This window comes from Heterodontus francisci, chromosome 5 (genome assembly GCF_036365525.1).
Source record: "Heterodontus francisci isolate sHetFra1 chromosome 5, sHetFra1.hap1, whole genome shotgun sequence".
Taxonomy (NCBI): Eukaryota; Metazoa; Chordata; class Chondrichthyes; order Heterodontiformes; family Heterodontidae; genus Heterodontus; species Heterodontus francisci.
The window spans coordinates 8,144,432-8,171,557 of record NC_090375.1 but is presented as its reverse complement, the minus strand read 5'-3'; the positions used below and the strand labels follow the sequence as shown (position 1 = coordinate 8,171,557).

At 47.0% G+C, this 27,126-nt stretch overlaps 1 protein-coding gene across 1 annotated transcript in view; it reads left to right on the top strand.

Annotated features, from left to right (window-relative positions):
• si:ch73-173p19.1 (uncharacterized) overlaps positions 1 to 21,309 on the top strand; it is a 97,780-nt gene extending 76,471 nt beyond the window's left edge. The window contains exons 11-15 of the mRNA XM_068031068.1: positions 5,992 to 6,166; positions 7,024 to 7,180; positions 14,197 to 14,350; positions 16,895 to 17,006; positions 18,638 to 21,309. Coding sequence (XP_067887169.1) covers positions 5,992 to 6,166; positions 7,024 to 7,180; positions 14,197 to 14,350; positions 16,895 to 17,006; positions 18,638 to 18,819 — 780 coding nt within the window. The 3' untranslated portion in view covers positions 18,820 to 21,309. The remainder of the gene's footprint in view (positions 1 to 5,991; positions 6,167 to 7,023; positions 7,181 to 14,196; positions 14,351 to 16,894; positions 17,007 to 18,637) is intronic.
• Positions 21,310 to 27,126: the final 5,817 nt, after the last annotated feature.

Genomic DNA, 27,126 nt, shown 5'->3' with positions numbered 1-27,126 from the left:
CCCACACACCGACTCTCACTGAGGTACGGGTTGCAAAGACACACCGACTCTCACTGAGGTACGGGTTGCACCCACACACCGACTCTCACGGGGTACGGGTTGCACAGACACACCGACTCTCACTGGGGTACGGGTTTCACAGACACCCGTCTGGCGGCGCAGTGGTTAGCACCGCAGCCTCACAGCTCCAGCAGCCCGGGTTCAATTCTGGGTACTGCCTGTGTGGAGTTTGCAAGTTCTCCCTGTGTCTGCGTGGGTTTTCTCCGTGTGCTCCGGTTTCCTCCCACATGCCAAAGACTTGCAGGTTGATGGGTAAATGGGCCATTATAAATTGCCCCTAGTATAGGTAGGTGGTAGGGGAATATAGGGACAGGTGAGGATGTGGTAGGAATATGGGATTAGTGTAGGATTAGTATAAATGGGTGGTTGATGGTCGGCACAGACTCGGTGGGCCGAAGGGCCTGTTTCAGTGCTGTATCTCTAAACTAAACTAAACTGACTCTCACTGGGGTACGGGTTCCACACACGCTAACTGCCATTGGGGTATGGGTTCCACAGACACACTGACGCTCACTGGGGTACGGGTCCCACACACACTGGCTCTCACTGGAGTACGGCTCCCACAGACACTGACATTCACTGGGGTACGGGTCCCACACACACTGACTCTCACTGGAATACAGGATCCACACACGCTTTAGTTTAGGCAGGCATCAAGATCGGCGCAGGCTTGGAGGGCCGAATGTCCTGTTCCTGTGCTGTTCTGTTCTTTGTTCTTTGACTCTCATTGGGGTACGGGTCCCACAGACACACTGACTCTCACTGGAGTACGGCTCCCACAGACACTGACACTCACTGGGGTACGGGCTCCACACAGACTGACTCTCACTGGGGTACGGGTTGCACCCACACACCGACTCTCACTGAGGTACGGGTTGCACCCACACACCAACTCTCACTGGGGTACGGGTTGCACCCACACACCAACTCTCACGGGTTGCACCCACACACCAACTCTCACTGGGGTACGGGTTGCACCCACACACCAACTCTCACTGGGGTACGGGTTGCAAAGGCACACCGACTCTCACTGGGGTACGGGTTGCACAGACACACCAACTCTCACGGGGTACGGGTTGCACCCACACACCGACTCTCACTGAGGTACGGGTTGCACCCACACACCAACTCTCACTGGGGTACGGGTTGCACCCACACACCAACTCTCACGAGGTACGGGTTGCACCCACACACCAATTCTCACTGGGGTACGGGTTGCAAAGGCACACCGACTCTCACTGGGGTACGGGTTGCACAGACACACCGACTCTCACTGAGGTACGGGTTGCAAAGACACACCGACTCTCACTGAGGTACGGGTTGCAAAGACACACCGACTCTCACTGAGGTACGGGTTGCACCCACACACCGACTCTCACTGGGGTACGGGTTGCACCCACACACCGACTCTCACGGGGTACGGGTTGCACAGACACACCGACTCTCACTGGGGTACGGGTTGCACAGGCACACCGACTCTCACGGGGTACGGGTTGCACCCACACACCAACTCTCTCTGGGTACGGGTTGCACCCACACACCGACTCTCACGGGGTACGGGTTGCACCCACACACCAACTCTCTCTGGGTACGGGTTGCACCCACACACCGACTCTCACGGGGTACGGGTTGCACCCACACACCGACTCTCACGGGGTACGGGTTGCACCCACACACCGACTCTCACGGGGTACGGGTTGCACCCACACACCGACTCTCACGGGGTACGGGTTGCACCCACACACCGACTCTCACGGGGTACGGGTTGCACCCACACACAGACTCTCACGGGGTACGGGTTGCACACCCTCTGACTTTCATTGGGGTACGGGTTTTACAGACTCTCGATGGGTTTCTGCTTGGATGTGTATGACCAGCTAGTACTCAAGCTCCAGATCATTACCCTGTGATTACTGCTGGATACGTTTGTCAGGTGAGCATGAGTTCACCACCTCCTCGTTCCGCCTCCTGGTATTAACTGTCTGAATATTACGATCTATGACTGGCACCTAGATGGGCAGGAATTAGCACCTTCAGGAGTTTGGGATGGGGAAAGAAACCTCGAGTGTGTGTTTAACTTGCTCCATGGCTTCTCCCCTCCCTCTATCAGTAACTTCCTGCAGTCCTCCAAAATATCTGCGCTTCTGCAGTTTTGGCCTCCTCACTGTCCATTGCTCCTCCATTAAGTGGCCGTACCTTCAGTTTGCTGGGTGCTGAGCTCTGGAATTCCCTCCATAAACCTCTCTGCCTCTCGCTGTTTTAAGACACTCCTTAGAACTTACCTCTTTGACCAAACTTTTAGCCACCTGTCCTAATTTCTCCTTATGTGGCTTGTTGTCAGGTTTAGTTTTTTAATGCTCTTGTGAAGCGACTTGGCATGTTTTTCTACATTAAAGGTGCTACATAAATGTTAGTGTGTTAAATGTACTGCGTATTATATGTGTGTGGGGAACTGTGAAATACTGTGTGTTATGTTAGTGTGTGTGTGTTGGGGCTGGGTGGGAAGCGTTTAGGTAGGGGTGTGTGTGTGTGTGTTGGGGTGAGGGGGGGTGGGTGGTAGCCAGCCAGTGATTGAGTGAATCTAGGCCACTCGGCCCCTCGAGCCTGCTCCGCATAGGAGCAGAAAGGGTATGATCACATTACCAAATGGAGGAGCAAATCTGCAGGGAAAACACAGAGAAGTGCAAGAACTATAGAGTGGTGATATTGGGGGACTTTAATTACCCAAATATCAACTGGGATAATGTTAGAGTAAAGGGGAAGGAGATGGAGGAATTTCTAAAATATGTTCAGGAGAACTTCCTTGACTAGAATTTCTTAGTCCAACTAGAAAGGAGGCATTGCTGGATTTGGTGCTGGGAAATGAAGTGGACCAAGTGCCTGTCGGGGAGCACTTGAATAAGAGTGATCATCGTATCATAGGGTTTAGACTAGTAATGTAGAAAAGCAAAGAACAAAATAAGGTAGAATGTCTAGACTGACAGAGTCAATGTAATGAGAAGGGATCTAGCCAGGGTAGAACGGAACCAAAGACTGGCAGGAAGAGCTGTATCGGAACAATGGGTTATCTTTAAGGAAGAGATACTTCAGCTACAGTCGACAACACTGGCATCTACCCAAAAAATTTGTAAAATTGCCCAGGTATGTCCATTCCACAAAAAGCAGGAGAAAGCCAACCTGGGCAATTACAGGCACATCAGTCTACTCTTGATCATCAACAAAGTGATGGAAGGTATTGTCACCAGTGGTATCAAGCGGCACTTATTCACAAATAACCTGCTCACTGCGCTCACTTTGGGTTCAGTTTGTGCCACTCAGCTCCTGACCTCATTACACCCTTGGTCCAAACATGGACTCAAGAGCTGAGGTGACATCAAGGCAGCATTTGACTCAGTATGGTATCAAGGAGCCCTAGCAAAACTGGAGTCAATGAGAATCGGGGGGGTGGGGGGGAAACTCTCTGCTGGCTGGAGTCATACCTAGCACAAAGAAGATGGCTGTGGTTGTTGGAGGTCAATCATCTCAGTCCCAGGACATGGCTACTAAAGTTCCTCAGTGTAGTGCCCTAGGTCCAACCATCTTCAGTTGCTTCATTAATGACTTTCCCTCCATCATAAGGTCAGAAGTGGGAATGATTGCACAATGTTCAGCACCATTCGCGACTCCTCAGATACTGAAGCAGTCCATGTCCATATGCAGCAAGTCCTGGACAACATTCAGGCTTCGGCTGATAAGTGGCAAGTTACATTCACGCCACACAAGTGCCAGGCAATGACCATCTCCAACAAGAAAGAATCCATCCATTTCTCCTTTGACATTTAATGGCATTAGCATCGCTGAATCCCCACTATCATCATCCTGTGGGGTTACCATTGACCAGAAACTGAACTGGATCAGCCATGTGGCTACAGAGGCTGGGTATTCTGCAGCGAGTAACTCACTTCCTGACTTCCCAAAGCCTGTCCACCATCTACAAGGCACAAGTCAGGAGTGTGATGGAATACTCTCCACTTTCCTGGATGGGTGCAGCTCCAACAACACTCAAGAAGCATGACACTGTCCAGAACAAAGCAGCCCACTTGATTGGCACCCCATCTACAAACTTCAGCATTCACTCCCTCCACCACTGACGCACAGTGACAGCAGTGTGTCCCATCTACAAGAGGCACTGCAGCTAATCACCAAGGCTTCTTCGACAGCACCTTCCAAACCCGCGACCTCTACCACCTATGGGCGGCGCAGTGGTTAGCACCGCAGCCTCACAGCTCCAGTGACCCGGGTTCAGTTCTGGGTACTGCCTGTGTGGAGTTTGCAAGTTCTCCCTGTGACCACATGGGTTTCCTCCGGGTGCTCCAGTTTCCTCCCACATGCCAAAGACTTGCAAGTTGATAGGTAAATTGGCCATTGTAAATTGCCCCTAGTGTAGGTAGGTGGTAGGAGAATTGAGGGAAGGTGGGGATGTGAGAGGGAAATGGGATTAATGTAGGATTAGTATAAATGGGTGGTTGATGGCGCAGACTCGTTGGGCTGAAGGACCTGTTTTGCTGCTGTATCACTCTATGACTCTAGAAGGACAAGGGCAGCAAATGCATGGGAACACCACCATCCGCAAGTTCCCTTCCAAGACACACACCGTCCTGACTTGGAACTATATCTCCGTTCCTTCACTGTCGCTGGGTCAAAATCCTGGAACTTCCTTTCTAACAGCACTGTGGGTTTACCGACACCACATAGGTGGCTCACCTCCACCTTCTCGGGGGCAAATAGCGATGGGCAATAATTGCTGGCCTAGCCAGCCATGCCCACATCCCATGAATGAATTAAAAAAAAATTTCAAGTAAGGGTGAAAGGTCGGGGAACCAAGAACGGGGTTCCTTAGTTGACGAGAGAGATCGCGATGATGATGAAACAAAAAAAGAGGGTGTATGATGCATGTCAGTTGAACTCATCAAGTGAGAACCTGGCCATATACAATAAGTTGAGAGGGGAGGTGAAAAGGAAAATAAGACTGGCAAAGAGAGAATATGAAAATAGAATGGCAGTTAACATAAAAGATCTTCTACTGGCATGTAAATTGTAAGCAGGTAGTAAGAGGTGGAGTGGTGTCTATCAGGGACAAAGCAGGTAATATATGCTTTGAGACACTGGGCAAGGTTAATATACTTAGTGAGTACTTTGTATCAGTGTTCACTAAGGAAATAGAGGCTGACAACATATCAGTAGAAGCAGAGAGAGTAGAGGCAATGGATAGGATAAAAATTGAGTGGGAGGTACTAAAAAGGTTGGCTATGCCAGATAGGTTACCTGGTCTGGATGGCTTACGTCCCAGGTTGCTAAAGGAAGTGGAACAACGGAGATTGCGGGGAGATTTGATAGAGCCGTACAAGATTACGACAGGTTAGATAAATTAGACAAGGAAAAACTGTTCCCATTAGCTGATGGTACGAGGGCTAGGGGACACAGACTGAAGGTTTTGGGCAAGAGATGTGGTGGTAATATGAGGAAGAACTTTTTTACGCAGTGAGTGGTAATGACCTGGAACTCGCTGCCCACAAGGGTGGTGGAAGCGGAGACAGTCAGTGATTTCAAGAGGAAGTTGAATGGGCACTTGATAGAAATTAACTTTCAGGGCCTCAGGGATCGAGACAGCAGGTGGGCCTGACTGCATCGCTCCATGGAGAGCCAGCATGGGCTCAATGGACCCAATGACTTTGACTCTAATTGTGCGTCTGTGTTTTGGGGCTGGGGGTAAGCGTTAAGGGGTGTGTGTGTATATCTGTGTGTGTATGTTGGGCCAGGGGAGGATAGCTTTAATGTGTCCGTGTGTGTGTGCATGCGTGCATGCGTGCATCAGGCCAGGGGAGGATAGTGGTAACGTGTGTGTGTGTCCATTTCCAGTTGCGACTATTTCCTCTGTCTCCTCACCTCCAGGTGTGTGATGTGTCAGCGCTGAAGGACCTGCCAGCTCTACAGACCCTCCACTTGGACAATACCAACATCACAGAGAGCTCGCTTCGGGCACTGAGCTCTCACCCAACTCTGTCCTCGCTCAGTGTTCCCGGACTGCAGTCACTTAGCGGAGATGTCACGCTGCAGATTATCTCAGGTTAGGTAGCGACAGTCTCAACCACAATCAGACTGAGCAGTAACAGTCTCCACAGTCACCACTGGCTTTTCACAGTCTCGCATCAGGTGAACGTAGGACTATCCCAGCCCATTGAGTGTTGGCTCCCTCACACTGCCTTTAGTCTGTATCTAACCCCGTGCTGTACCTGTCCTGGGAGTGTTTGATTGGGCAGCGTAGAGGGAGCTTTACTCTGTATCTAACCCCGTTTTTTTTTAAGGTGACCTTTATACCCCAGGCCCCTTTTATGTATCTAACCCCATACTGTACCTGTCCTGGGAGTGTTTGATGGATCAGTGTAGAAGGAGCTTTACTCTGTATCTAACCCCGTGTTGTACCTGTCCTGGGAGTGTTTGAGTGGGCAGTGTAGAGGGAGCTTTACTCTGTATCTAACCCCATGCTGTACCTGTCCTGGGAGTGTTTGATGGATCAGTGTAGAAGGAGCTTTACTCTGTATCTAACCCCGTGTTGTACCTGTCCTTGGGAGTGTTTGATTGGGCAGTGTAGAGGGAGCTTTACTCTGTATCTAACCCCATGCTGTACCTGTCCTGGGAGTGTTTGATGGGTCAGTGTAGAAGGAGCTTTACTCTGTATCTAACCCCATGCTGTACCTGTCCTGGGAGTGTTTGATGGGACAGTGTAGAGGGAGCTTTACTCTGTATTTTGTAACATATCTGCACACAGCCTGAGTTTCGATGTGTTTCTAACTGTTGAGCAGGCTTATTCTTGCACCAGATTAAAGTTTCACATACTGCACTGTAATATTTTTACTCGTGAAAGGTGTGTATTGTTGCAGCGAGGACATAGAGCACTCACCTTGTTCCCAACTCCTGCCCCAGGTCTGAATCTGACTCACCTTAAGCTGCCAGATAGGCACACAGTGAGCGACTCTGGACTCTGCTTCCTGTCTCTCCTGGAGCGACTGATTGAACTTGACCTCACCGACTACACACAGGTCACGGACCAAGGTGTCAGCCACCTCGCCAGGCTGCTGAGGTAACTGTTTGCCTGCTTATTCTCCAACCCTCCTTTGCACCAGGTTCAGTATGCTGCAAATGGCGGGTCACGGTTGGACTGATAGGAAGAGTGCGTGTGTAAGTCACAGGCCTCCAACCAGGTGCTGCGGGATGTTAACACTGTCCATACTGAAGGGCTGAGTGGCGGAAAACATGTACTGGGATGCACAGGACCCATCCTGAATAGAATCATAGAAAGGTTAAGGCACAGCAAGAGGCCGCTTGGCCTATTGTGTGTGTGTCGGCCAAAAAACGATCCACCTATTCGAATTCCATCTTTCAGCATTGGTCCGTAGCCCTGCCGATTACGGCACTTGAGGTGCATATCCAGACTCCTTTTGAATGAGTTGAGGGTCTCTGCCTCAAATACCCTTTCAGGCAGTGAGTTCTAGACCATCACCATCTCTCGGTGAAAAAGTGTTTCCTCATCTCCCCTCTAATTTTTCTACCAATCACTTTAAACCTATGCCTCCTCGTCACTGACCTCTCTGCTAAGGTGAATAGACTTCACCTCCACTCTATCCAGGACCCTCAAAATTTAGTACATCTTGATCATCTCCCCTCAGCCTTCTCTGTTCCAAGGAGACAACCCCAGCCTATCCAATCTTTCCCCATAGCTGCATTTTTGCAGTCCTGGCAACATCCTCGTAAATCTCCTCTGTACCCTCTCTAGTGCAATTACATCCTTTCTGTAATGAGGTGACCAGAACTGCACACAGTACTCAAGTTGTGGCCTAACCAATGAGTTATACAGTTCCAGCATAACCTCCCTGCTCTTGTATTCTATACCTTGGCTAATAAAGGAAAGGATTCCATATGCCTTCTTAACCACCTTATCGACCTGTCCTGCTACCTTCAGGGATCTGAGGTCCCTCACTTCCTCTACGCTTCTCAGTATTTTCCCATTAATCCTGTACTCCTTTGCCTTGTTTGAACTCCCCAAATGCTTCACCTCACACTTCTCCAAGTTAAATTCCATTTTCCACTTTTCTGCCCATCTGACCAGACCATCAGTATCTTTCTGCAGCCTACAGCTATCCTCCTGGCTATCTACCACATGGCCAATCTTTGTGTCGTCTGCAAAATTCTTGATCATGCCCCCTACATTTATGTCCAAATTGTTAATGTACACCACAAAAAGCAGGGGACCCACGGAACGCCACTGGAAACAGCCCTCCAGTCACTAAAACACCCGTCAACAATTACCCTTTGTTTCCTGCCACTGAGCCAATTTTGTATCCACCTTGCTGCATTTCCCTGGATCCCATGGGATTTTATTTTTTTAACCAGTCTACCATGTGGGACCTTGTCAAAAGCCTTGCTAAAATCCATGTAGACCACATCAACTGCACTACCCTCGTCTTTCTTCCTTGTTACTACTTCAAAAAATTTGATCGAGTTGGTCAGCCAAGATCGTCCCTTAACAAATCCAAGCTTACTGTCCTTGATCCGTGCCTTTCTAAGTGACAGTTTATCCTGTCTCTCAGAAATAATTCCAATAATTTCCCACTACGGAGGTTAGACTGACTGGCCTGTAATTATTCGGTCTATCCTTCACTCCCTTTTTAAACAGAGGTACAACGTTAGCAATTCTCCAATCCTCTGGCACCACACCTGTATCCAGTGAGGACTGGAAAATGATGGTCAGACCCTCTGCTATTTCCCCTCTTGCTTTTACCAAACCTAGGATACGTTTCATCTGGTTCTGGTGATCTATCAACTTTCAAGGATGCTAATCCCATTAATACTTCCTCTCTCCCTATGTTTATCACATCACATTTTTCCTCCTTAACTACAATATCTGCATCGTTCCTCTCTTTTGTGAAGACAGACGCATATTATTAATTACGAGCCATACCAATATCTTGCATTCCTACACATAGGTTACCTTTTTGGTCTTTTATGAGCCCTACTCTCTCCTTAGTTATCCTCTTACTTTTAATGTATTGGTAAAACATCTTTGGGTTCACCTTGATTTTGCTTGCCAATATTTTTTCATGCCCTCTCTTTGCTAATTTCCATTTTGAATTCCCCCCTCCACTTGCTATACTCCTCTCTGTAGCATTGAGTTCTCGGTGTTGGACATGAGCTTTCATTTTCTTCCTTATTTTACCCTGTAGGCTTCGTGACATCCATGGGGTTCTAGATTTGGCAGCCTCACCCTTTTTCTTTGTGGGAACATGTTTACCCTGAACCCCTTGAATCTCCCATTTGAATGCCTCCCACTGTTCTGACACTGATTTATCTTCAAGTAGCTGTTTCCAGTGCACTTTCACTAAATCACTCCTCAGTTTAGTAAAATTGGCCTTGCCCCAATTGTGAACTCTAACTCCTGTTCTATCTCTGTTCTTTTCCATAATTATGTTAAAACTGACTGAATTATGATCACTACCACCAAAATGCTCTCCCACTGCCACTCCTTCCATCTGCCTGTCTTCATTTCCTAAAACTAAGTCTAAAACTGCACCCTCTCTTGTTGGACTTGCTACATACTGGGCAAAAAAGGTCTCCTGAATGCACCTCAAGAATTCTGCTCCCTCAATTCCTTTCACACTAAAACTATCCCAGTTAATATTGGAGTAATTAAAATCCCCTACTATTACTGCCCTATTGTTCTTACACTTCTCAGAGATTTGCCTACATATCTGCTCTTCTATCTCCCTCTGACTGTTTGGGGGGTCTGCAGTACTCTCCCAGCAGTGTGATTGCCCCTTTTTTGTTGCTTAGCTCAATCCATATGGCCTCATTTGATGAACCTTCCAACATATCATCCCTCCTCACAGCTATAATAGTTTCCTTGACCAGAATTGCCACTCCCCTCCTTTCTTGTCCCTCTCCCTTTCGCATCTGAAAACCCTGCAACCAGGAACGTTGAGCTACCATTCCTGTCCCTCCTTTTAATCACTATGATATCATACTGCCACTTGTCTATCTGTGCCCTCAGCTCATCTGCTTTATTTGCTTTTGCTTTTATTGAAATAGATACCCTTGAGCACTGCCAAACTCTTTTTTTTTATTTACTAACCTTCGTTTCCTCTGTCTTCCAGACTCATCCATTAATTTTCCACCTTCCATTTTAATTTCTGATTTTGTCCCAGCTGAGTTTACCTTCAGTTCCCCCCGCCAAACTAGTTTAAACCCTCCCTAACAGTACTAGCAAAGCGTCTCGCAAGGAACTCAGTCCCGGCTCTGTTCAGATGCAACCCATCCGGCCTGTACAGGTCCCATCACCCCCAGAACCACTCCCAATATCCCAGGAATCTGAAGCTTTCCCTCCTGCACCAGCCACGCAGTCATCTGTCTTATCCTTCTATTTCTATACTCACTTGCACGTGGCACTGGGAGTAATCCGGAGATTACTACTTTTGAGGTCCTGCTTGCTAATTTCTTACCTCGCTCCCTAAATTCTGACTGCAAGACCACGTCCCTCTTTCTACCTATGTCATTGGTTCCGATGTGGACCACGACTGCTGGCTGCTCACCCACCCCCTTCAGGCTGCTCTGCAGCCACTCAGTGACATCGTTGACACTGGCACCAGGAAGGCAACACACCATCTTGGATTTACGTCTGTGGCCACAGAAACACCTGTCTGTTCCCCTGACTAATGAATCACCTATCACTATGGCTCTTCCAGTCTTCTCTGTACCCTGCAGTGCATCTGAGCCACCCCTGCTGCCATGGACTTGGCTGTGGCTCAACTCCCCAGGTAAAGCATCACTTTCCTCAGTATTCAGAACTGAATACTTGAAACTGTTGCACCTGCATGCTTACCTTCAGTGACTGGTGTATGAGAACACCCAGGTCTCGTTGCATATTCCCCTGTCTCAGTTTATAGCCGTTCAGATAATCTGTCTTCCTGTTTTTGCTGCCAAAGTGGAAAACCTCACATTTATCCACATTATACATGCATTAGCCCACTCACTCAACTTGTCCAAATCACCCTGAAGCCTCTCTGCATCCTCCTCACAACTCACCCACCCAGTTTTGTGTCATCTGTAAATTTGGAGATATTACATTTAGTTCCCTCATCTAAATCGTATATTGTGAATAGCTAGGGTCCTAGCACTATCGCTGCGGTACCCCACCAGTCACTGCCTGCCATGTGGTGCCCAGGGAGGCAATGTGCAGTGCTTTTGTCACTGGACTAGTAATCTAGAGGCCCAGGCTAATGCTGTGGGGACATGGATTCAAATCTCACCATGGCAGATGGTGAAATTTGAATTCAATTAATAAATCTGGAATTAAAAGCTAGTCTACTGGTGACCATGAAACTATTATCAATGGTTGTAGAAAAAAAAACATCTGGTTCAATAATGCCCTTTCGGGAAGGAAATCTGCCAAATTTACCTGGTCTGCCCGACAGCGAACTCCAGACCCACAACAATGTGGTTGTCTCTTATCTGCCCTCTGAAATGGCCTAGCAAGCCACTCCGTTCAAGGGCAATTAGGGATGGGCAATAAATGCTGGCCTAGCCAGGGACGCCCATGTGCAATGAACTAATAAAGGAAAAGAACTGGACACAATACTCCAGTTGAGGCTGAACCAATGTTTTATACAGGTTTACGATAAATTTCTTGTCCTTGTCTATGCCCATATTTATAAAGCCCAGGATCCCATATGCTTTATTAGCCACTTTCTCAACCTGCCCTGCAACCTTCACTGATTTGTACACATATACCCCTAGGTCTCTCTGCTCCTGCACCCACTTTAGAATTGTACCCTTTATACTGTCTCTCCTCATTCTTCTTACCAAAATGAATCACTTCACATTTCTCTGCATTAAATTTCATATGTCATGTGCCTGCCCATTCTACCAGCCTATGTCCTAGAACAAAGAATAGTACTGCACAGGAACAGGCCATTCGGCCCTCCAAGCCTGTGCCGATCTTGATGCCTGCCTAAACTAAAACCTTCTTCACTTACGGGGACCGTATCCCTCTGTTTCCATCCTATTCATGTATTTGTCAAGATGCCTCTTAAACGTCATTATCGTACCTGCTTCCACCATCTCCCCCGGCAGCAAGTTCCAGGCACTCACCACCCTCTGTGTAAAGAACTTGTCTCGCACATCCCCTCTAAACTTTGCCCCTCTCACCTTAAACGTATGTCCCCTAGTAACTGACTCTTCCACCCTGGGAAAAAGTTTCTGACTATCCACTCTGTCCATGCTGCTCATAACTTTGTAAACCTCTCTCATGTCGCCCCTCCACCTCCGTCGTTCCAGTGAAAACAATCCGAGTTTATCCAACCTCTCCTCATAGCTAATGCCCTCCAGACCGGGCAACATCCTGGTAAACCTCTTAAGGTTTACCACTATCCTCCTCACAGTTTACAATACTTCCAAGTTTTGTGTCATCTGCATATTTTGAAGTTGTGCCCTGTACACCCAAGTCTAGCTCATTGATATAAATCAAGAATAACAGTGGTCCTAACACTGGCCCCTGGGGAGCCCCCACTATATACTTTTCTCCCGTCCGAAAAACAACCGTTCACCACTACTCTGTTTCCTGTCACTCAGCCAATTTCTTATCTGTACTGGCACTGTCCCTTTTATTCCATGGGCTCTAACGTTGCTGGCAAGCACGTGGCACTTTATCAAATGCTTTTTGGAAATCCATGTACGTCACATCAACCGCATTACCTTCATCAGCCCTCTCCGTTACCTCATCAAAAAACTCAAGAAAGTTAGTTAAACATAATTTGCCTTTAACAAATTTGTGCTGGCTTTCATTAATTAATCCACATTTGTCCAAGTGACTGTTAATTTTGTCCTGAATTATTGCTTCTAAAAGCTTTCCCATCACTGAGGTTAAACTGACTGGCCTGTAGTTGGTGGGCTTATCCTTTTGCAATTCTCCAGTCCTCTGGCACCATCCCTGTATCTAAGGAGGATTGAAAGGTTATGGCCAGTGCCTCCACAATTTCCACCCTTACTTCCCTAAGTATCCTTGATGCATCTCATCCGGTCCTGGTGACTTATCAACATTAAATACAGCCAGCCTATCTAATACCTCCTCTTTATCAATTTTTAGCCCATCCAGTGTCTCAACTACTTCCTCTTTCACTATGACTTGGGCAGCATCTTCCTTGGTAAAGACAGATGCAAAGTACTCATTTAGTACCTCAGCCTTGCCCCCTGCCTCCATGCGTAAGTCCCCTTTTAGGTCTCTAAATGGCCCACTCTTTTTACCACCTTTTTACTACATATACACCTATAGAAGACTTCAGGATTTCCTTTTATGTTAGCTGCCAGTCTCTTCTCATACTCTCTCTTTGCTTCTCCTATTTGTTTTTTCACTTCCCCTCTGAACCTTCTATGTTTAGCCTGGTTCTCAATTGTTTTATCCAGCTGACATCTGTCATACGCTCCCTTTTTCTGCTTCATTTTATTTTATCTCTTTCGTCATCCAGGGAGCTCTGAATTCGTTTCTTCTATCTTTCCCCCTAGTGGGAATGTACCTCGGCTGTACCCAAACTACCTCCTTTTTCAAGGCAGCCCATTGTACCATTACAGTTTTGCCTGCTAATCTTTGATTCCTGTTTCTCCTGAGAGAGTTGAGGAACTGATCGGGCACGGGTCTGTCCTGAGAGAGTCGAGGAACTGATTGGGCATGGGTCTGTCTTGAGAGAGTCGAGGAACTGATCGGGCACGGGTCTGTCCTGAGAGAGGCGAGGAACTGATCGGGCACGGGTCTGTCCTGAGAGAGGCGAGGAACTGATCGGGCACGGGTCTGTCCTGAGAGAGTCGAGGAACTGATCGGGCACGGGTCTGTCATGGAGCCTTGCCTCTGATCTCTATCCAGTGACACTTCAGCCCCAACCCTCACCATGTGCCATCCTGACTGTTCTGATCCCAATGTGGCAGTGCCTGCTGGAACAGGGACTTGTAAGCACGCGGTGTGCGTTCGTGCACGTGTTCCTTGTTTTTTAAATGTTGATGGTTTGTGTTCTGGTCAGACAGCAGCTCGCTAATGGGTGCCCTCTGTTCTTGTAGGTTGACCAAGCTTTCCCTCAGTAACACACTGGTGACAGACGCTGGATTAGTTCACCTGCAGCCTCTGAAAGACCTTGAGGAACTCTGCCTCGACCGCACGAACGTCAGCAGCAAGGGAGTGGCTCGATGTATCAGGAGCCTGCCTCATTTACAGGTCAGGAAGAAATATAGCCACAGATACAGTGTGAGGAAGCTGGGCCTCCCTGGCCAGGCTGGCATTTATTGCCCACCCATTGTTGCCCTGTGCAGTGGAGTGTCTTGCAAGGCCAATCGGGGGACAGTTCAGAGTCAACCACATATAGGCCAGACTAGTTAAGGACGGCAGATTTCCTTCTTTAAAGGGCACTAATGAACCAGAAGGATTTTGACGACAGTCGACAGCTTCACTTGACAGCTTCAGTTGACTTCCACTGAAATCAGAATTTTATTTTCCAGATATTTTAAACTGAATTCCAATTCTCAGACTTGCCCAGGTGGGATTTGAGCTCACATTCTCTGGATTATTGGCCCAGTAACAATAACCACTATCCAAAGCTTTGTACAACTAAATCAAAATTTCCTCCTCTCTGCAATCCAACCCGCTTGAGATACAGGCCAGGATTCCATCAGCTTTTTTTGATAGTGTTTTCTACCTGTGCACCAGCTTTTAGTGATTTGTGTACACAGACTCTTTGTTTTGCTCATTAGTCCCTTGCCATTTACAAAAAAATCCTATTTTACTGGCTTGAATCAAGTGGTTGACCTCACACTTGGATATCGGCTAGCAGAATGGGCAGACAAGCGGCAGATGGAATTTAATACAGAGAAGTGGGAGACGATGCATTTGGCGATAGGGAGAGGTAATATTTGACTTAATGACATAGTTCTGAAGAGGGACCTGGGGATCCATGTGCATCGATCTTTGAAGGTGACAGGACATATTGAGAGAGTGGTTAGTAAAGCAAATTGATCTTGGGATTCATAAATAGAGGCATTGAGTACAAAAGCAGGGAAGTTATGCGTAACCTTTATAAAGCTCTGGTTAGGCCCCAACTGGAGTATTGTGTCCAGTTCTGGTCACCACACTTTAGGAACGATGTGAGCATCCTTGAGAGGCTGCAGAGGAGATTTACCAGAATGGTTCCAGGGATGGAGGATTTTAGCTACAAGGTTAGGTTGGAAAAGATGGGGTTGTTCTGCTTGGAGAAAAGGAGATTGAGAGGAGTTTTGATAGAGGTGTACAAGATTATGACAGGCTTAGATAAGTTAGACAAAAAGCTGTTCCCATTAGATGATGGTACTAGGACTAGGGGACACAGATTGAAGGTTTTGGGTAAGAGCTGCCGGGGGGATGTGAGGAAGAACTTTTTTTACACAGTGGGTGGTAATGACCTGGAACACTCTGCCTACGATGGTGGTAGAAGTGGAGACAATGAATAATTTCAAAAGGAAATTGGATGGACATTTGAAGGAAATAAACTTGCAGGGCTATAGGGAATGGAACTGACTGGATTGCCCTAGAGAGAGCTGGCATGCACTCAATGGGCTGAATGGCCTCCTCCTGTGTTGTAATGGCTGTATATCATCGCACCTTCAAGGTGGTCTAGGAATCAATATGGAGAGGATGAAGAAAAGTGACAAAATTAATGGTACAAATGGTTCCCTGTGAAAAGGATTCAATTCCCAGAGAAAACCAGTTAAAAAGCTGAGTTAGAAACCTGAGAGAGAGAGTATGCGAGGAACAGAGAAATAGGGTGTGCGAGGGATGGGGCTGGAGGGAGAGGGGGCACGCAAAGGAGAGGTGTTGGTGAGGCGGTGTAAGGAATGAGGGGGAGTGCGAGGAGGAGGGTGAGAGCATGTGTACCAGGGAAGGGCAGACTGGGGGGTGGAGGGAGGGTTTGGTGCTGAATCTCTTTCCGTTGTCACAGACACTGGGTCAGTGGCCTATTGCCCCCTTACATGCTCTGGTGGTCATTTTAAGAGCAATTACTGAGAGGCTCAGAGCCTGGGATGGGCTGGGGGAGCTAATGATGGATAAATATTTTCCAAGGATGAACAGGCTCTAGGCACTAGAAAAGAGGAGGCTGAGGGGTGACCTGATGGAGATCTTTAAAATAATGATGGGGTTGATAAGGTAGATGTAGAAAAGATGTTTCCACTTGTGGGAGAGACCAAAACTTGATGCCATCAATATAAAATAATCACTAATAAATCCAATAGGGAATTTAGGGGCAACATCTTTACCCAGAGAGTGGTGAGAATGTGGAACTCGCCAGCACACGGAATGATTGAAGTCAATATAGTATAGATACATTTAAGGGGAAGTGAGATAAACATGAGGAAGAAAGGAATAGAAGGATATGTTGATAGGGTGAGATGAAGAGGCCCGGGAGGAGGATTGTTTGGAGCATGGACTAATTGGGCCGAATGGCCTTGTTTCTGTGCTGTAAATTCAATGTACTAATTAGAAGCTTCTCCCGCAATGATGAGGCTCTATTAGTGACCTCATATGGCCCATGGACCAGAATCTGGTTAGCTTTAAGCTTCTAGTATCGGCTTCCTGGGGTTCTGGGACCTGGCTCCAGTCCAGCAGCCATTTGAAAAGCAGGTGGGTGCGTTTGGAGGGGAGTGAGCATGGACAGGAGAGGAAGGTTAGTTGGTTCTTCTGTTGCTGGAATAGGGTGTCTAATGGTGCTGCATTTAACATGTTTAACTGCAGGTCTTGAGCCTGGCATCGACGCGTGTTGGTGACACTGTGGTGACACAGGGACTGCTGCACTGCAAACAACTGGTGAAATTGAACTTAAGTCGGACTCGCATCACTGATCGAGGTACTCTCCTCTCCTTCCCCCAACAGGCTGCTGCTTCTTAACTGAAGTTCTCTCCTTTATCTCTGCCCCAGTGCCCAGTCTCACCATATGAGCACTGACCCATGCATTCAGACCACGACAAACTCTTTCACCTTGACCAGAACCAGAAGAACACAGCCTGAGCTTGAAGGGGGGATATTTAAAACTAGCCCATAGAAACAATATTTCAGTCAGCGAGTAGTCACTCAATGGAACAGACTCCCCAGTGGACACAGTTAGTATTCATTTAAAGGTAAATTAGATAGATTTATCTCTGGAAAATAAGATTTTGGAACACCATGTATGAGTAATTGGAGACACGACGTCTGGTGAGTGTAATGTGCTTGGGAGGTACAGGTAAATTTGGATTTTTGGTTCTGAAATCTCTCCAGCATTGGGGGTTTTCCTCACCTCATGTCTGCCTCTGCTATCTAACTGAAAGAGATTCATCGCTGTGATTAGTCAATAACTCCATTATCATTGGATAATGTAACCACCAGGAAGGTCAAAGTTGAATTAGATGGATCTTGGTTTTTTTTCATCCAGTAATTCCTACGTTACCATTCCTTTTGATTTTAAGTCTCTTGTATGGTGCCTATCCCATACTCTTTGAAAATTATATAAATTATCTGTACTGTTTTTCCTTGCTATTAATTCTCTAAAGGATTCCATGTTTGATCAAGCAAGACCTGCCTTTTAAAAATCCATGCCGACCGTCTCCTATTTCTCTAATTTCATCCCATTTTGTGGATTCTAAAAGTTCACCAACTAACTCGTAAATAAATCCAACCAATGCTTTTAACCTGAACCTAGTAGTGTGTCAGAATAGACAGGTTTGTGTAGTGAGCATCCTGTGACATCCCTGTAATGTTCTTCTGCAACGGGACTCTCTTGATTCTGACATGAAGTCGGGAACAGTTTTGGTTGTTGGAATTTTGCTCGACTCCTGAACTGCCATTTTCCTGTGACGCTGAGTTGGGAGAGAGCCGGAATGGGAATGGGGTGAACAGATCAGGGCACTGCATGCAGTTTCGAGTCCCACAATGGGAGAAGAATGTTGAGCAGAACAGCACAGATTCACCAGGATGCAGTCTGCTGTGAGGAAATGAAAGACCTGAAATATATTGGGGGTGGTTTTGTTGGAGCAGGGGAGGTTAAGGGATGATGTGATAGAGGTGTGTAAAATTATGAAAGGGTGGGACAAAGTGGATAGAAACACTGTTACTAGTGATTGGCAGAGCTGGAGCAGGGGGGGCATAGATGTAAGATTAAATAAGAGAGATTTAGAATGGAGAAAGAGAGAATTCTTTTCCTCAGAGGGTTGAGAGAGGGTGAAATTCACTCCCAATATTAGTGATTGGAGCAGAGACCATTGAAGAACTGGTAAGATAAATGATTGAAGGTAAAGGATGATAAAGGAATGCAGGAATAGGGCAAGTACCTGGGTTTAGGATACTGCTCGTATGGAGAACTGTTTGTGTTGAGCAGTCTGTTTCTGTATTTCTGTGTAATGCGACATAAGTTGCACCCTCAGCTCAACCAGACTGGCCTGAGGGTGTGGCTTAAATTCTCGCAGATTGAGCTGACTGCCCCTCGTGTGCTCTGGTTTCCAGGCCTGAAGCACCTCAGCCAGACCAAGGTGAGCCAGGTGAACCTCGATGGGACGGGCGTGACGCTACCTGGAATCAGCAGCCTAATGGCGACCTGCCCCGGCATCACCAGCATCCGCATCAACAACCTGCAGGCACTCTCTCCGGAGCAGGTCTCAGACCAGGAAATGGCAGCTGAGGATTGAACGGCGGGCCGGAGGCAAAGGGCTGGTGATGGTGGGTCTTAGAAACACCACCCCTTCTCCATAGTGAAATGAAAATGGGACTATTGGGAGGGAAGGGGATTATATTCCAACCCTTCAAAAGATTCCATATGGACCGGAACTTGCCCGGCATTCAGCCTATCTTCATTCAAACTCTGCACTTTTTCTATTGCTGCTTCCTCGCTTTCAGGCCCCAGTTGGTCACTGGAAGCAGCCCCATTCACAGACTGACACTTCCTAATACAGAGTCTGTATCTAACCTCATGCTGTACCTGTGCTGGGAGTGTTTGATGGGACAGTGTAGAGGGAGCTTTACTCCGTATTTAACCCATTTTTTTTTCCCTCTTTTTTTTTTTTTCTTTCTTTTTACAGTGTAGAGGGAGCTTTACTCTGTATCTAACCCATGCTCAATCTGTCCTGGGAGTGTTTGATGGGACAGTGTAGAGGGAGCTTTACTCTGTACCTAACCTGTGCTGTACCTGTCCTGGGAGTGTTTGATGGGGACAGTGTAGAGGGAGCTTTACTCTGTACCTAACCCGTGCTGTACCTGTCCTGGGAGTGTTTGATGGGGACAGTGTAGAGGGAGCTTTACTCTGTATCTAACCCCGTTTTTTTTTATATCAGTAGAACTCTTTTATTAGTTGTACTGGTACATGCAGAAAACATTTACAAACGACATCTGCGACCTCCCTTTCTGCGAGTGCTGTCCGACGGAATGGGAGTAACATCCTCAATTCAGCCAATTTTCATCCCAGATCGAGCCAGAGCTCTCAGGGCTGACTGTGCACCGGGTCCAGGAGTTTTGGTCCTGTTGCCTCCAGTGGCGCGCAGTTTGATGTGCAGGGCAGTGATCCCCAGCTCCTTGCATCTCTGAGACACATGCTGAGCAGCCAACATGGCTGCGTACGGGGAGGACTCATCTCAGTTTGCCTTCACCTTCATCCCACCAGTGACGTGATGGGGGCAGTGTAGAGGGAGCTTTACTCTGTATCTAACCCTGTGTTGTATCTATACCTGTGATAATTGGACACTGATGCTGCCTGTCTCTTATGGGAAGGTGTTCTAAGTCACAATAGCCCTCCCCTCTCCCCCTCAACTGCCCTCCAACTCTGAATCATAAGTTCTGTCCTCCTCCTGGTTTCTGGGTTTGAATCATGTGGGTCACAGGAGTGATTTCTACATATAGAGAGACTCCTGTGGCTGAGTCTGTCAGACTCCTCCTTGCCCTCTCCCTCCCAGCTGAGATTGGGAGCATCCAGTTAAAATTTGGGTGGGACAGAGGCCATTTTGGAGGGAGAGGCCATTTTATTTTTGTACACTGGTTACTTCACTGCTCTGCCTGTAACTCTGAACCCATTGATTTGGGCAGAGAATATTTTGAAAGAGGAATGTTTAATCACTAAAGAGTGACTGAAGACTGCTGTGCGTGATTAGTTATTGTAACTGATCTGAAGGCAGAGAGAGTCTCCTATTATAACATTTGTTAGAACTTTTGCAGTGGGGCTCAGACTCAGCATGCAGCTCATCTTTCTCCCTCGCGCCCTCCCTGTCTTATGCGCGCATCTCTCTCAACATTCATTCCCTCCCATGCATGTTGGAGTCTGTGCCTGTTTGGTACTGATCCTGTGATGTTTCAGAACTGAAGCACTCTCTCTGCTGCTCGGTCACTGCGTTTGTTCGTGATTGTTTTATATGATTAGTTTGCATCAGGACATCTCAAAGTTCTTTACAGACAATGAAGTACTTTTGAAATGTAAGAGATGTGTCAGCCAGTTTGTGCACAGCAAGCTCCCACTGGCAGCAGTGTGATAAATGACCAGATAATCCTTTTTTAGTGATGATGGTTGAGGGATGAATATTGGCCAGACCACCGAGAACTCCTCTGCTCTGCTTTGAAATAATAGCTATGGGATCTTTTACGTCCGCCTGAGAGGGCCCACAGGCCTCAGCTGAAAGACAGCACCTCCAGCACTGCAGCACTCCCTCAGTACTGAGCCGAACAAGATTCGGGTAAAAGGTTGTTTCGGAATGAGATGGGCTGACCACAGTGGGTGACCCCAGGACGCGGTCCGGCCGCAGTGGGTGACCCCAGGACGCGGTCCGGCCGCAGTGGGTGACCCCAGGACGCGGTCCGGCCGCAGTGGGTGACCCCAGGACGCGGTCCGGCCGCAGTGGGTGACCCCAGGACGCGGTCCGGCCGCAGTGGGTGACCCCAGGACGCGGTCCGGCCGCAGTGGGTGACCCCAGGACGCGGACTGACCAGTGGGCCAAATTGCTCTTCTCCGTGTCAACATTTCATTATCCGCGCACACCAAGAATGTAGGAGCTGCTGAAAAGCAGAACCCTGTTTGCATCTGGTTGGATCCAGCTGCTGTTGAATGGCTGCAATCTAAGATCTGATTCTCACTCTCTTGTATGATTTGCAGTTGGACATGAAAGCAATAAAAATACAATTAATATATTTACCTCTCACCTGAAACCTTTCATATCTCTCTGTTTATTCCTGCTGTGGTCATTACTCTTAATTTAATTCTGTCTGCTCTGAGCTCCTCATGCCTGCCTACACTGGGTTCAAATCCAGGCTTATTCTCACCGTCTCCTACTCTTTAACTCATTCCTTGCCAAGAGCTATGGGATGTCTTTGGTCCCTCAGAGCTCCCTACCATCTATAGGCTTTTAAAAGCCAGAAATAGCAAGAAACTCAGAACTATGGATGAGCAGAGATATTTCGGGGTCCAAATAGAGAAATCACGAAAAGCTAGTGGACAGGTACTGAAAGAACAGTTTAACAGGATTAGGAGATGTTGGTGTTATCTCAGGAGGGCTGGAATACTAAGGGGTGAAAGTTACATTACTGTTATAAAAAGCTCTGGTTAGACCAAGAAGCAGCAGGGGCGGACCTGAGTGGAGACTGATCACAGCGACCGAGGAATTTAAAGCGGGGGAGTGAGCCTCCAGCAAAATCACCAACAACAAAAACAACATCTGTCAAAACAACTGTAGTGGAGTCATAAACAGGGAAGGAGACGATTGGTGAGTAGCTGGTAAGCGTTTCTAGTTAATAAGCTAGGAAGTAAAGACATGGCAGGGCACCTCAGCCCTGTGGAATGCACATCCTGTACCATGTGGGAATTCCTGGATGCTTCTCTTGGCCTGGATGACTACGTGTGCTGGATGTTTCGCCGGCTAGAGCAGCTCAAGTTCTGGGTTTCAGAGCTTGAATGGAGGCTGAGAGCTTCATGGATAGCATGCTTCTGGAGGTGGTCACCCCACAGCTGAAAAATGTGCAGGCAGAGAGGGAATGGGTGACAGTCAGAAGGACAAGGAGGACCAGGCAGGGCAGGGATCCCATGAGTACATCTCGTTCTCCAACTGGTATTCAGTTCTGAATACTGCTGAGAGTGATGGTTCTTCTAGGAGTGCAGGCAAAGCCAAGTCCATGGCACCATGGGTAGCTCAGCTGCAGAGGGGTGGAGGAAGAATAGTGCAAGAGCAGTAGGGGATTCGATAGTGAGGGGAACAGTGATGGCGCTTCTGCGGCTGCAGACGTGACTCCAGGATGATGTGCTGCCTCCCTGGATTCAGGGTCAAGGATATAATTGAGCGGCTGCAGGACATTCTGAGGGGGGAGGGTGAACAGTCAGAGGTCGTGGTCCATATCAGCACCAATGACATAGGCAGAAAGAGGGATGGGGTCCTGCAGGCAGAGTTTAGGGAGGTGGGGGAGAGATTGAAAAGCAGGATCTCAAAGGTAGTAATCTCTGGATTACTCCCGCTACCAATGTTAGTGAGTACAGAAATAGGGAGATAAAGTTGATGAATGTGTGGTTGGAAAGATGCTGCAGGAGGGAAGGTCTTAGATTCCTGAGGCATTGGGTATGCTTCTGGGGGAGGTGGGGCATGTACAAGCCGGACGGGTTGCACCGCAACAGGGCCAGGACCAATTTCCTCACAGGAGGTTTTGCTAGTGCTGTTGGGGAAGGTATAAACAAGCTTGGCAGGGGGATGGGAACCTGAGAATAGAGTCAGAGGGAGAGAAGCAAAGCTGGAAAAGGAAGACAGAAAATTAGTAAGTGTCTTTGGAAGGCAGAGGAAACGAAGGTTAGAAAATAGACAAAAAGGGAGATTGGCAGTATTAAATGATATATACCTCAAAGCAAGAAGTGCAGGGAATAAAGCAGATGAGCTGAGAGCAGAGATTCTCGTGGGAGTACGATATAGCTATTACTGAGACACAGCTGAAAGAAGGGCGGGAATGGAAGTCCAGTATTCCTGGTTAGAGTTTTCAAACGAAATAGGCGATAAAAAAGGTGGGGGGAGAGGAAAGAAATAAGAGCAGGAGTAGACCATGTGGCCCATCGAGCCTGCTCCACCATTCAGTACGATCATGGCTGATCTTGGGCTTCAACCCCACTTGTCTGCCTGCACCCCATATCCCATGGATTCCTTAAAAGGCCAAAAGTCTGTCTCAGCCTTAAATATATTCAATGATAAAGCATCTGCTCCCCTCTTGGGTACAGAATTCCAAAGATTCACAACCCTTTGAGTGAAGAAATCTCTGCTCATCTCAGTCCTCAATCATCAGCCCCTTATCCTGAGACTGTGCCCCCGTGTTTTAGATTCACCAGCCAACGGAAACAACTTCTCAGTGTCTATTGTTTCAAGCCCCTTGAGAATCTGGTATGTTTCAATGAGATCACCTCTCATTCTTCTTGACTCCAGAGAATATAGGCCCCATTTACTCGGCCTCTCATCATAGGACAACCCCCTCATCCCAGGCACCAATCTAGTGAACCTTCGCTGCACTGCCTCCAATGCAAGTATATTGATTAAAGAAACAATTATAGCCGTGAGGAGGAATGATATGGTAGAAGGATCATCAAATGAGGCAATATGGGTTGAACTGAGGAACATAAAAGGGTCAATCACATTACTGTGAGTGTATAGCGACGTTTAAGAGACATCTTGACAAATACATGAATAGGAAGGGAATAGAGGGATATGGGCCCCGGAAGTGCAGAAGGTGTTAGTTTAGGCAGGCATCAAGATCGGCGCAGACTTGGAGGGCTGAATGGCCTGTTCCTGTGCTGTACTGTTCTTTGTTCTTTGTATTATAGATCCCCAAACAGTCAGAGAGAGCTAGAAGAGCTAATAAAGTAGGGGAGGACTAGCGGGGGATTTCAATTACCCTAAAGTAACTAGGATAGAATTAGTGTAAAATGCAGAGAGAGCAGAATTCTTAAAATGCATTCAGGAGAACTTTTTTAGCCAGTATGTAACAAGCCCAACAAGAGAGGGGACAGTTCTCGAGTTAGTTTTAGGAAATGAAGCTGGGCAGGTGGAAGGGGTTTTAGTTGGGGAGCACTTTGGTGGAAGTGATCATAATTCAGTTAGATTTAGGGTAGTTTCAGAAAAGGACAGAAATAGACCAGGAATAAAAGTTTTCAATTGGAGAAAAGCTAATTGTATAAGCTGAGATGTGATTTAGCTAAAGTGGACTGGAAACAGTTACTTGAAGGTAAATCAGTGACAGATCAGTGGGAGGCAGTGGAAGAGATAGTGAGGGTTCAGAGCAAGTATGATCCCTTAAAGAAAAAGGATGGACCAAATAATCCACAGCCCCCTGGATGTCAAGCTGCTTAAAGGAGAGAATAAAGAAAAAAAGGGAAGCTTATGACAGATACTGAGAGTTCAATACTGCAGAAAACCTAGAGGAGTATAAAAAGTATAGGGGTGAAATTAAGGAAATTAGGAAAGCAGAGCGAGGACATGAAAAAATATTGGCAAGTAAAATCAAGGAAAACCCAATGATTTTTTATAAATACATGAAAACCAAGAGGGTAACTAAAGAAAGTAGGCCCTTTTAGGGACCATAAGGGTGTGTGTAGAGGTGGATGGTATGGTTCTTAATGAATACTTTGCATCGGTTTTCAGAAAAGAGAGGAACAATACATTGCAATCATGGAGGAGGAGTGTGAAATATTAGATGAAATTGACATAGTGGGAGAGGGAGTATTAAGGGGGTTAACATCTTTGAAAGTGGATAATCCCCAATCGGATGAAATGTATCCTAATCTGTTAAGGGCAGCAAGAGAAATAGCAGAATCTCAGCATCATTTTCCAATCCTCAATGGCTGCAGGTGTGGTGCCAGAGGACTAGAGGACAGCTAATGTTGTACCATTGTTTAAAATGTGAGAAAGGGATAGACCAATGTAATTATAGGCCATTCAGCCTAACCTCGGTGGTATGAAAATTATTGGCAAAATTCTGAGGGGCAGGATAAATCTTCATTTCGAAAGACATGGATTAATCAAAGACAGTCAACATGGATTTAAAGGAAGGTCATGTCTGACTAACATGATTGAATTTTTAGAGGAGGTAACAGGGAGGGTCAATGACAAGGCTTTTGATAAGGTCCCACGTGGCAAGATGGTTAAAAAAAATTCCCATAGAATCCAGGGAAATGCAGCAAGGTGCGTACAAAATTGTCTCAAAGGCAGGAAGCAAAGGGTAATGGTCGAAGGGTGTTTTTGTGACTGGAAAGCAGTTGCAGTGTCCAGTGGAGTGCCATGGGGCTCAGTACTTGGTCCCTTGCTTTTTGTGGTATAGATCACTGATTTGGACTTGAACGTAAGGGGTATGATAAGTTTGCAGGTGATACAAAAATTGGCCACGTGGTTGATAATGAAGAAGAAAGCTGTAGACTGCAGGAAGATAGCAATGGACTGGTCAGGTGGGTGGAACAGTGCAAATGGAGTTCAATCTGGAGAAGTGTGAAGTAATGCATTTGGGGAAGGCTAACAAGGCAGGGGAATACACAATAAATGGTGGGATACTGAAGTGTAGAGGAACAGAGGGACCTTGGAGTGCATGTCCACAGATCCCTGAAGGTAGCTGGACAGTTAGATAAGGTGGTCAAGAAGGCATACAGGATACTTGCCTTTATTAGCAGAGACATAGGATATAAGAGCTGGAAGTTTATGCTGAAACTGTATAAAACACTGGTTAGGTCACAGCTGGAGTACTGTGTGCAGTATGCACCACACAGTTGGAAGGATGTGATTGCACTAGAGAGGGTACAGAGGAGATTTACGAGGATATTGCCTGGATTAGAGAATTATACTTATGAGGAATGATTGGATAGGCTAAGGTTGTTTTCTTTGGAATAGTGGAAGCTGAGTGGAGACCTAGTTGAAGTGTATAAAATTGAAGGATCTAGATAGTGTGGATAGGAAGGCCCTATTCCCCTTGGTTGAGGGGTCCATAACCAGGGGGCATAGATTTAGGGTAAGAGGTAGAAGGGTTTGGAGGGGAAACGAGGAGTAACTTTTTCACCCAGAGGGTGGTGGGGATCTGGAACACACTGCATGAGAGGATGGTATAGGCAGAAACCCTCAACATTTAAAAAAGTACTTGGATATTTACTTGGAGTGCCGTAAATTACAAGACTACGGACCAAGAGCTGGAAAGTGGGATTCGACTGGATGGCTGTATGTCGGCCTGTGCGGATAAGATGGGCCGAATGGCCTCCCTTTGTGCTGTAAATTTCTATGATTGCATGACATGAAAAAACATTTATTTTACACAACGACTTGTTGTGATTTGGAACGCGCTGCCTGAAAAGGCAGTGGAAGCTGATTCAATAGTAACTTTCAGAAGGGAATTGGATAAATACTTGGGAAAAATTATAGGGATTTGGGGAAAGAGTGGGGGAGTGGGATTAATTGGATAGCTCTGCCAAAGAGCTAGCACAGGCACAATGGACTGAATGGCCTCTTCTGTGCTGTATCATTCTATGATCGCATCAGAAGTAACAGTCCAGTTCTGGTCACCACACTTTAGGAAGGATGTGAGGGTCCTTGAGAGGGTGCAGAGGAGATTTACCAGAATGGTTCCAGGGATGGAGGATTTTAGCTACAAGATTAGTTTGAAAAAGCTGGGGTTGAACTCCTAAGAACAAAGGAGATTGAGGGGAGATTTGATAGAAGTGTAAAAGATTATGACAGGCTTAGATAGACAAGGAAAAGCTGTACCTGTTAGCTGATGGTACAAGGATGAGGGGACACAGATTGAAAGTTTTGGGCAAAAGATGCAGGGGAAATGTGTGGAAGAACCTTTTTACACAGCAAGTGGTAATGACCTGGAACTCACTGCCAACAAGGGTGGTGGAAGCGGAGACGATCATCACTTCAAGAGGAAGTTAGATGGCCACCTGAGAGAAATAGACTTGCAGGGCTACGGGGATCGAGCGGGGGAGTGGTACTGACTGCAAAGCTCCGTGGAGGGCT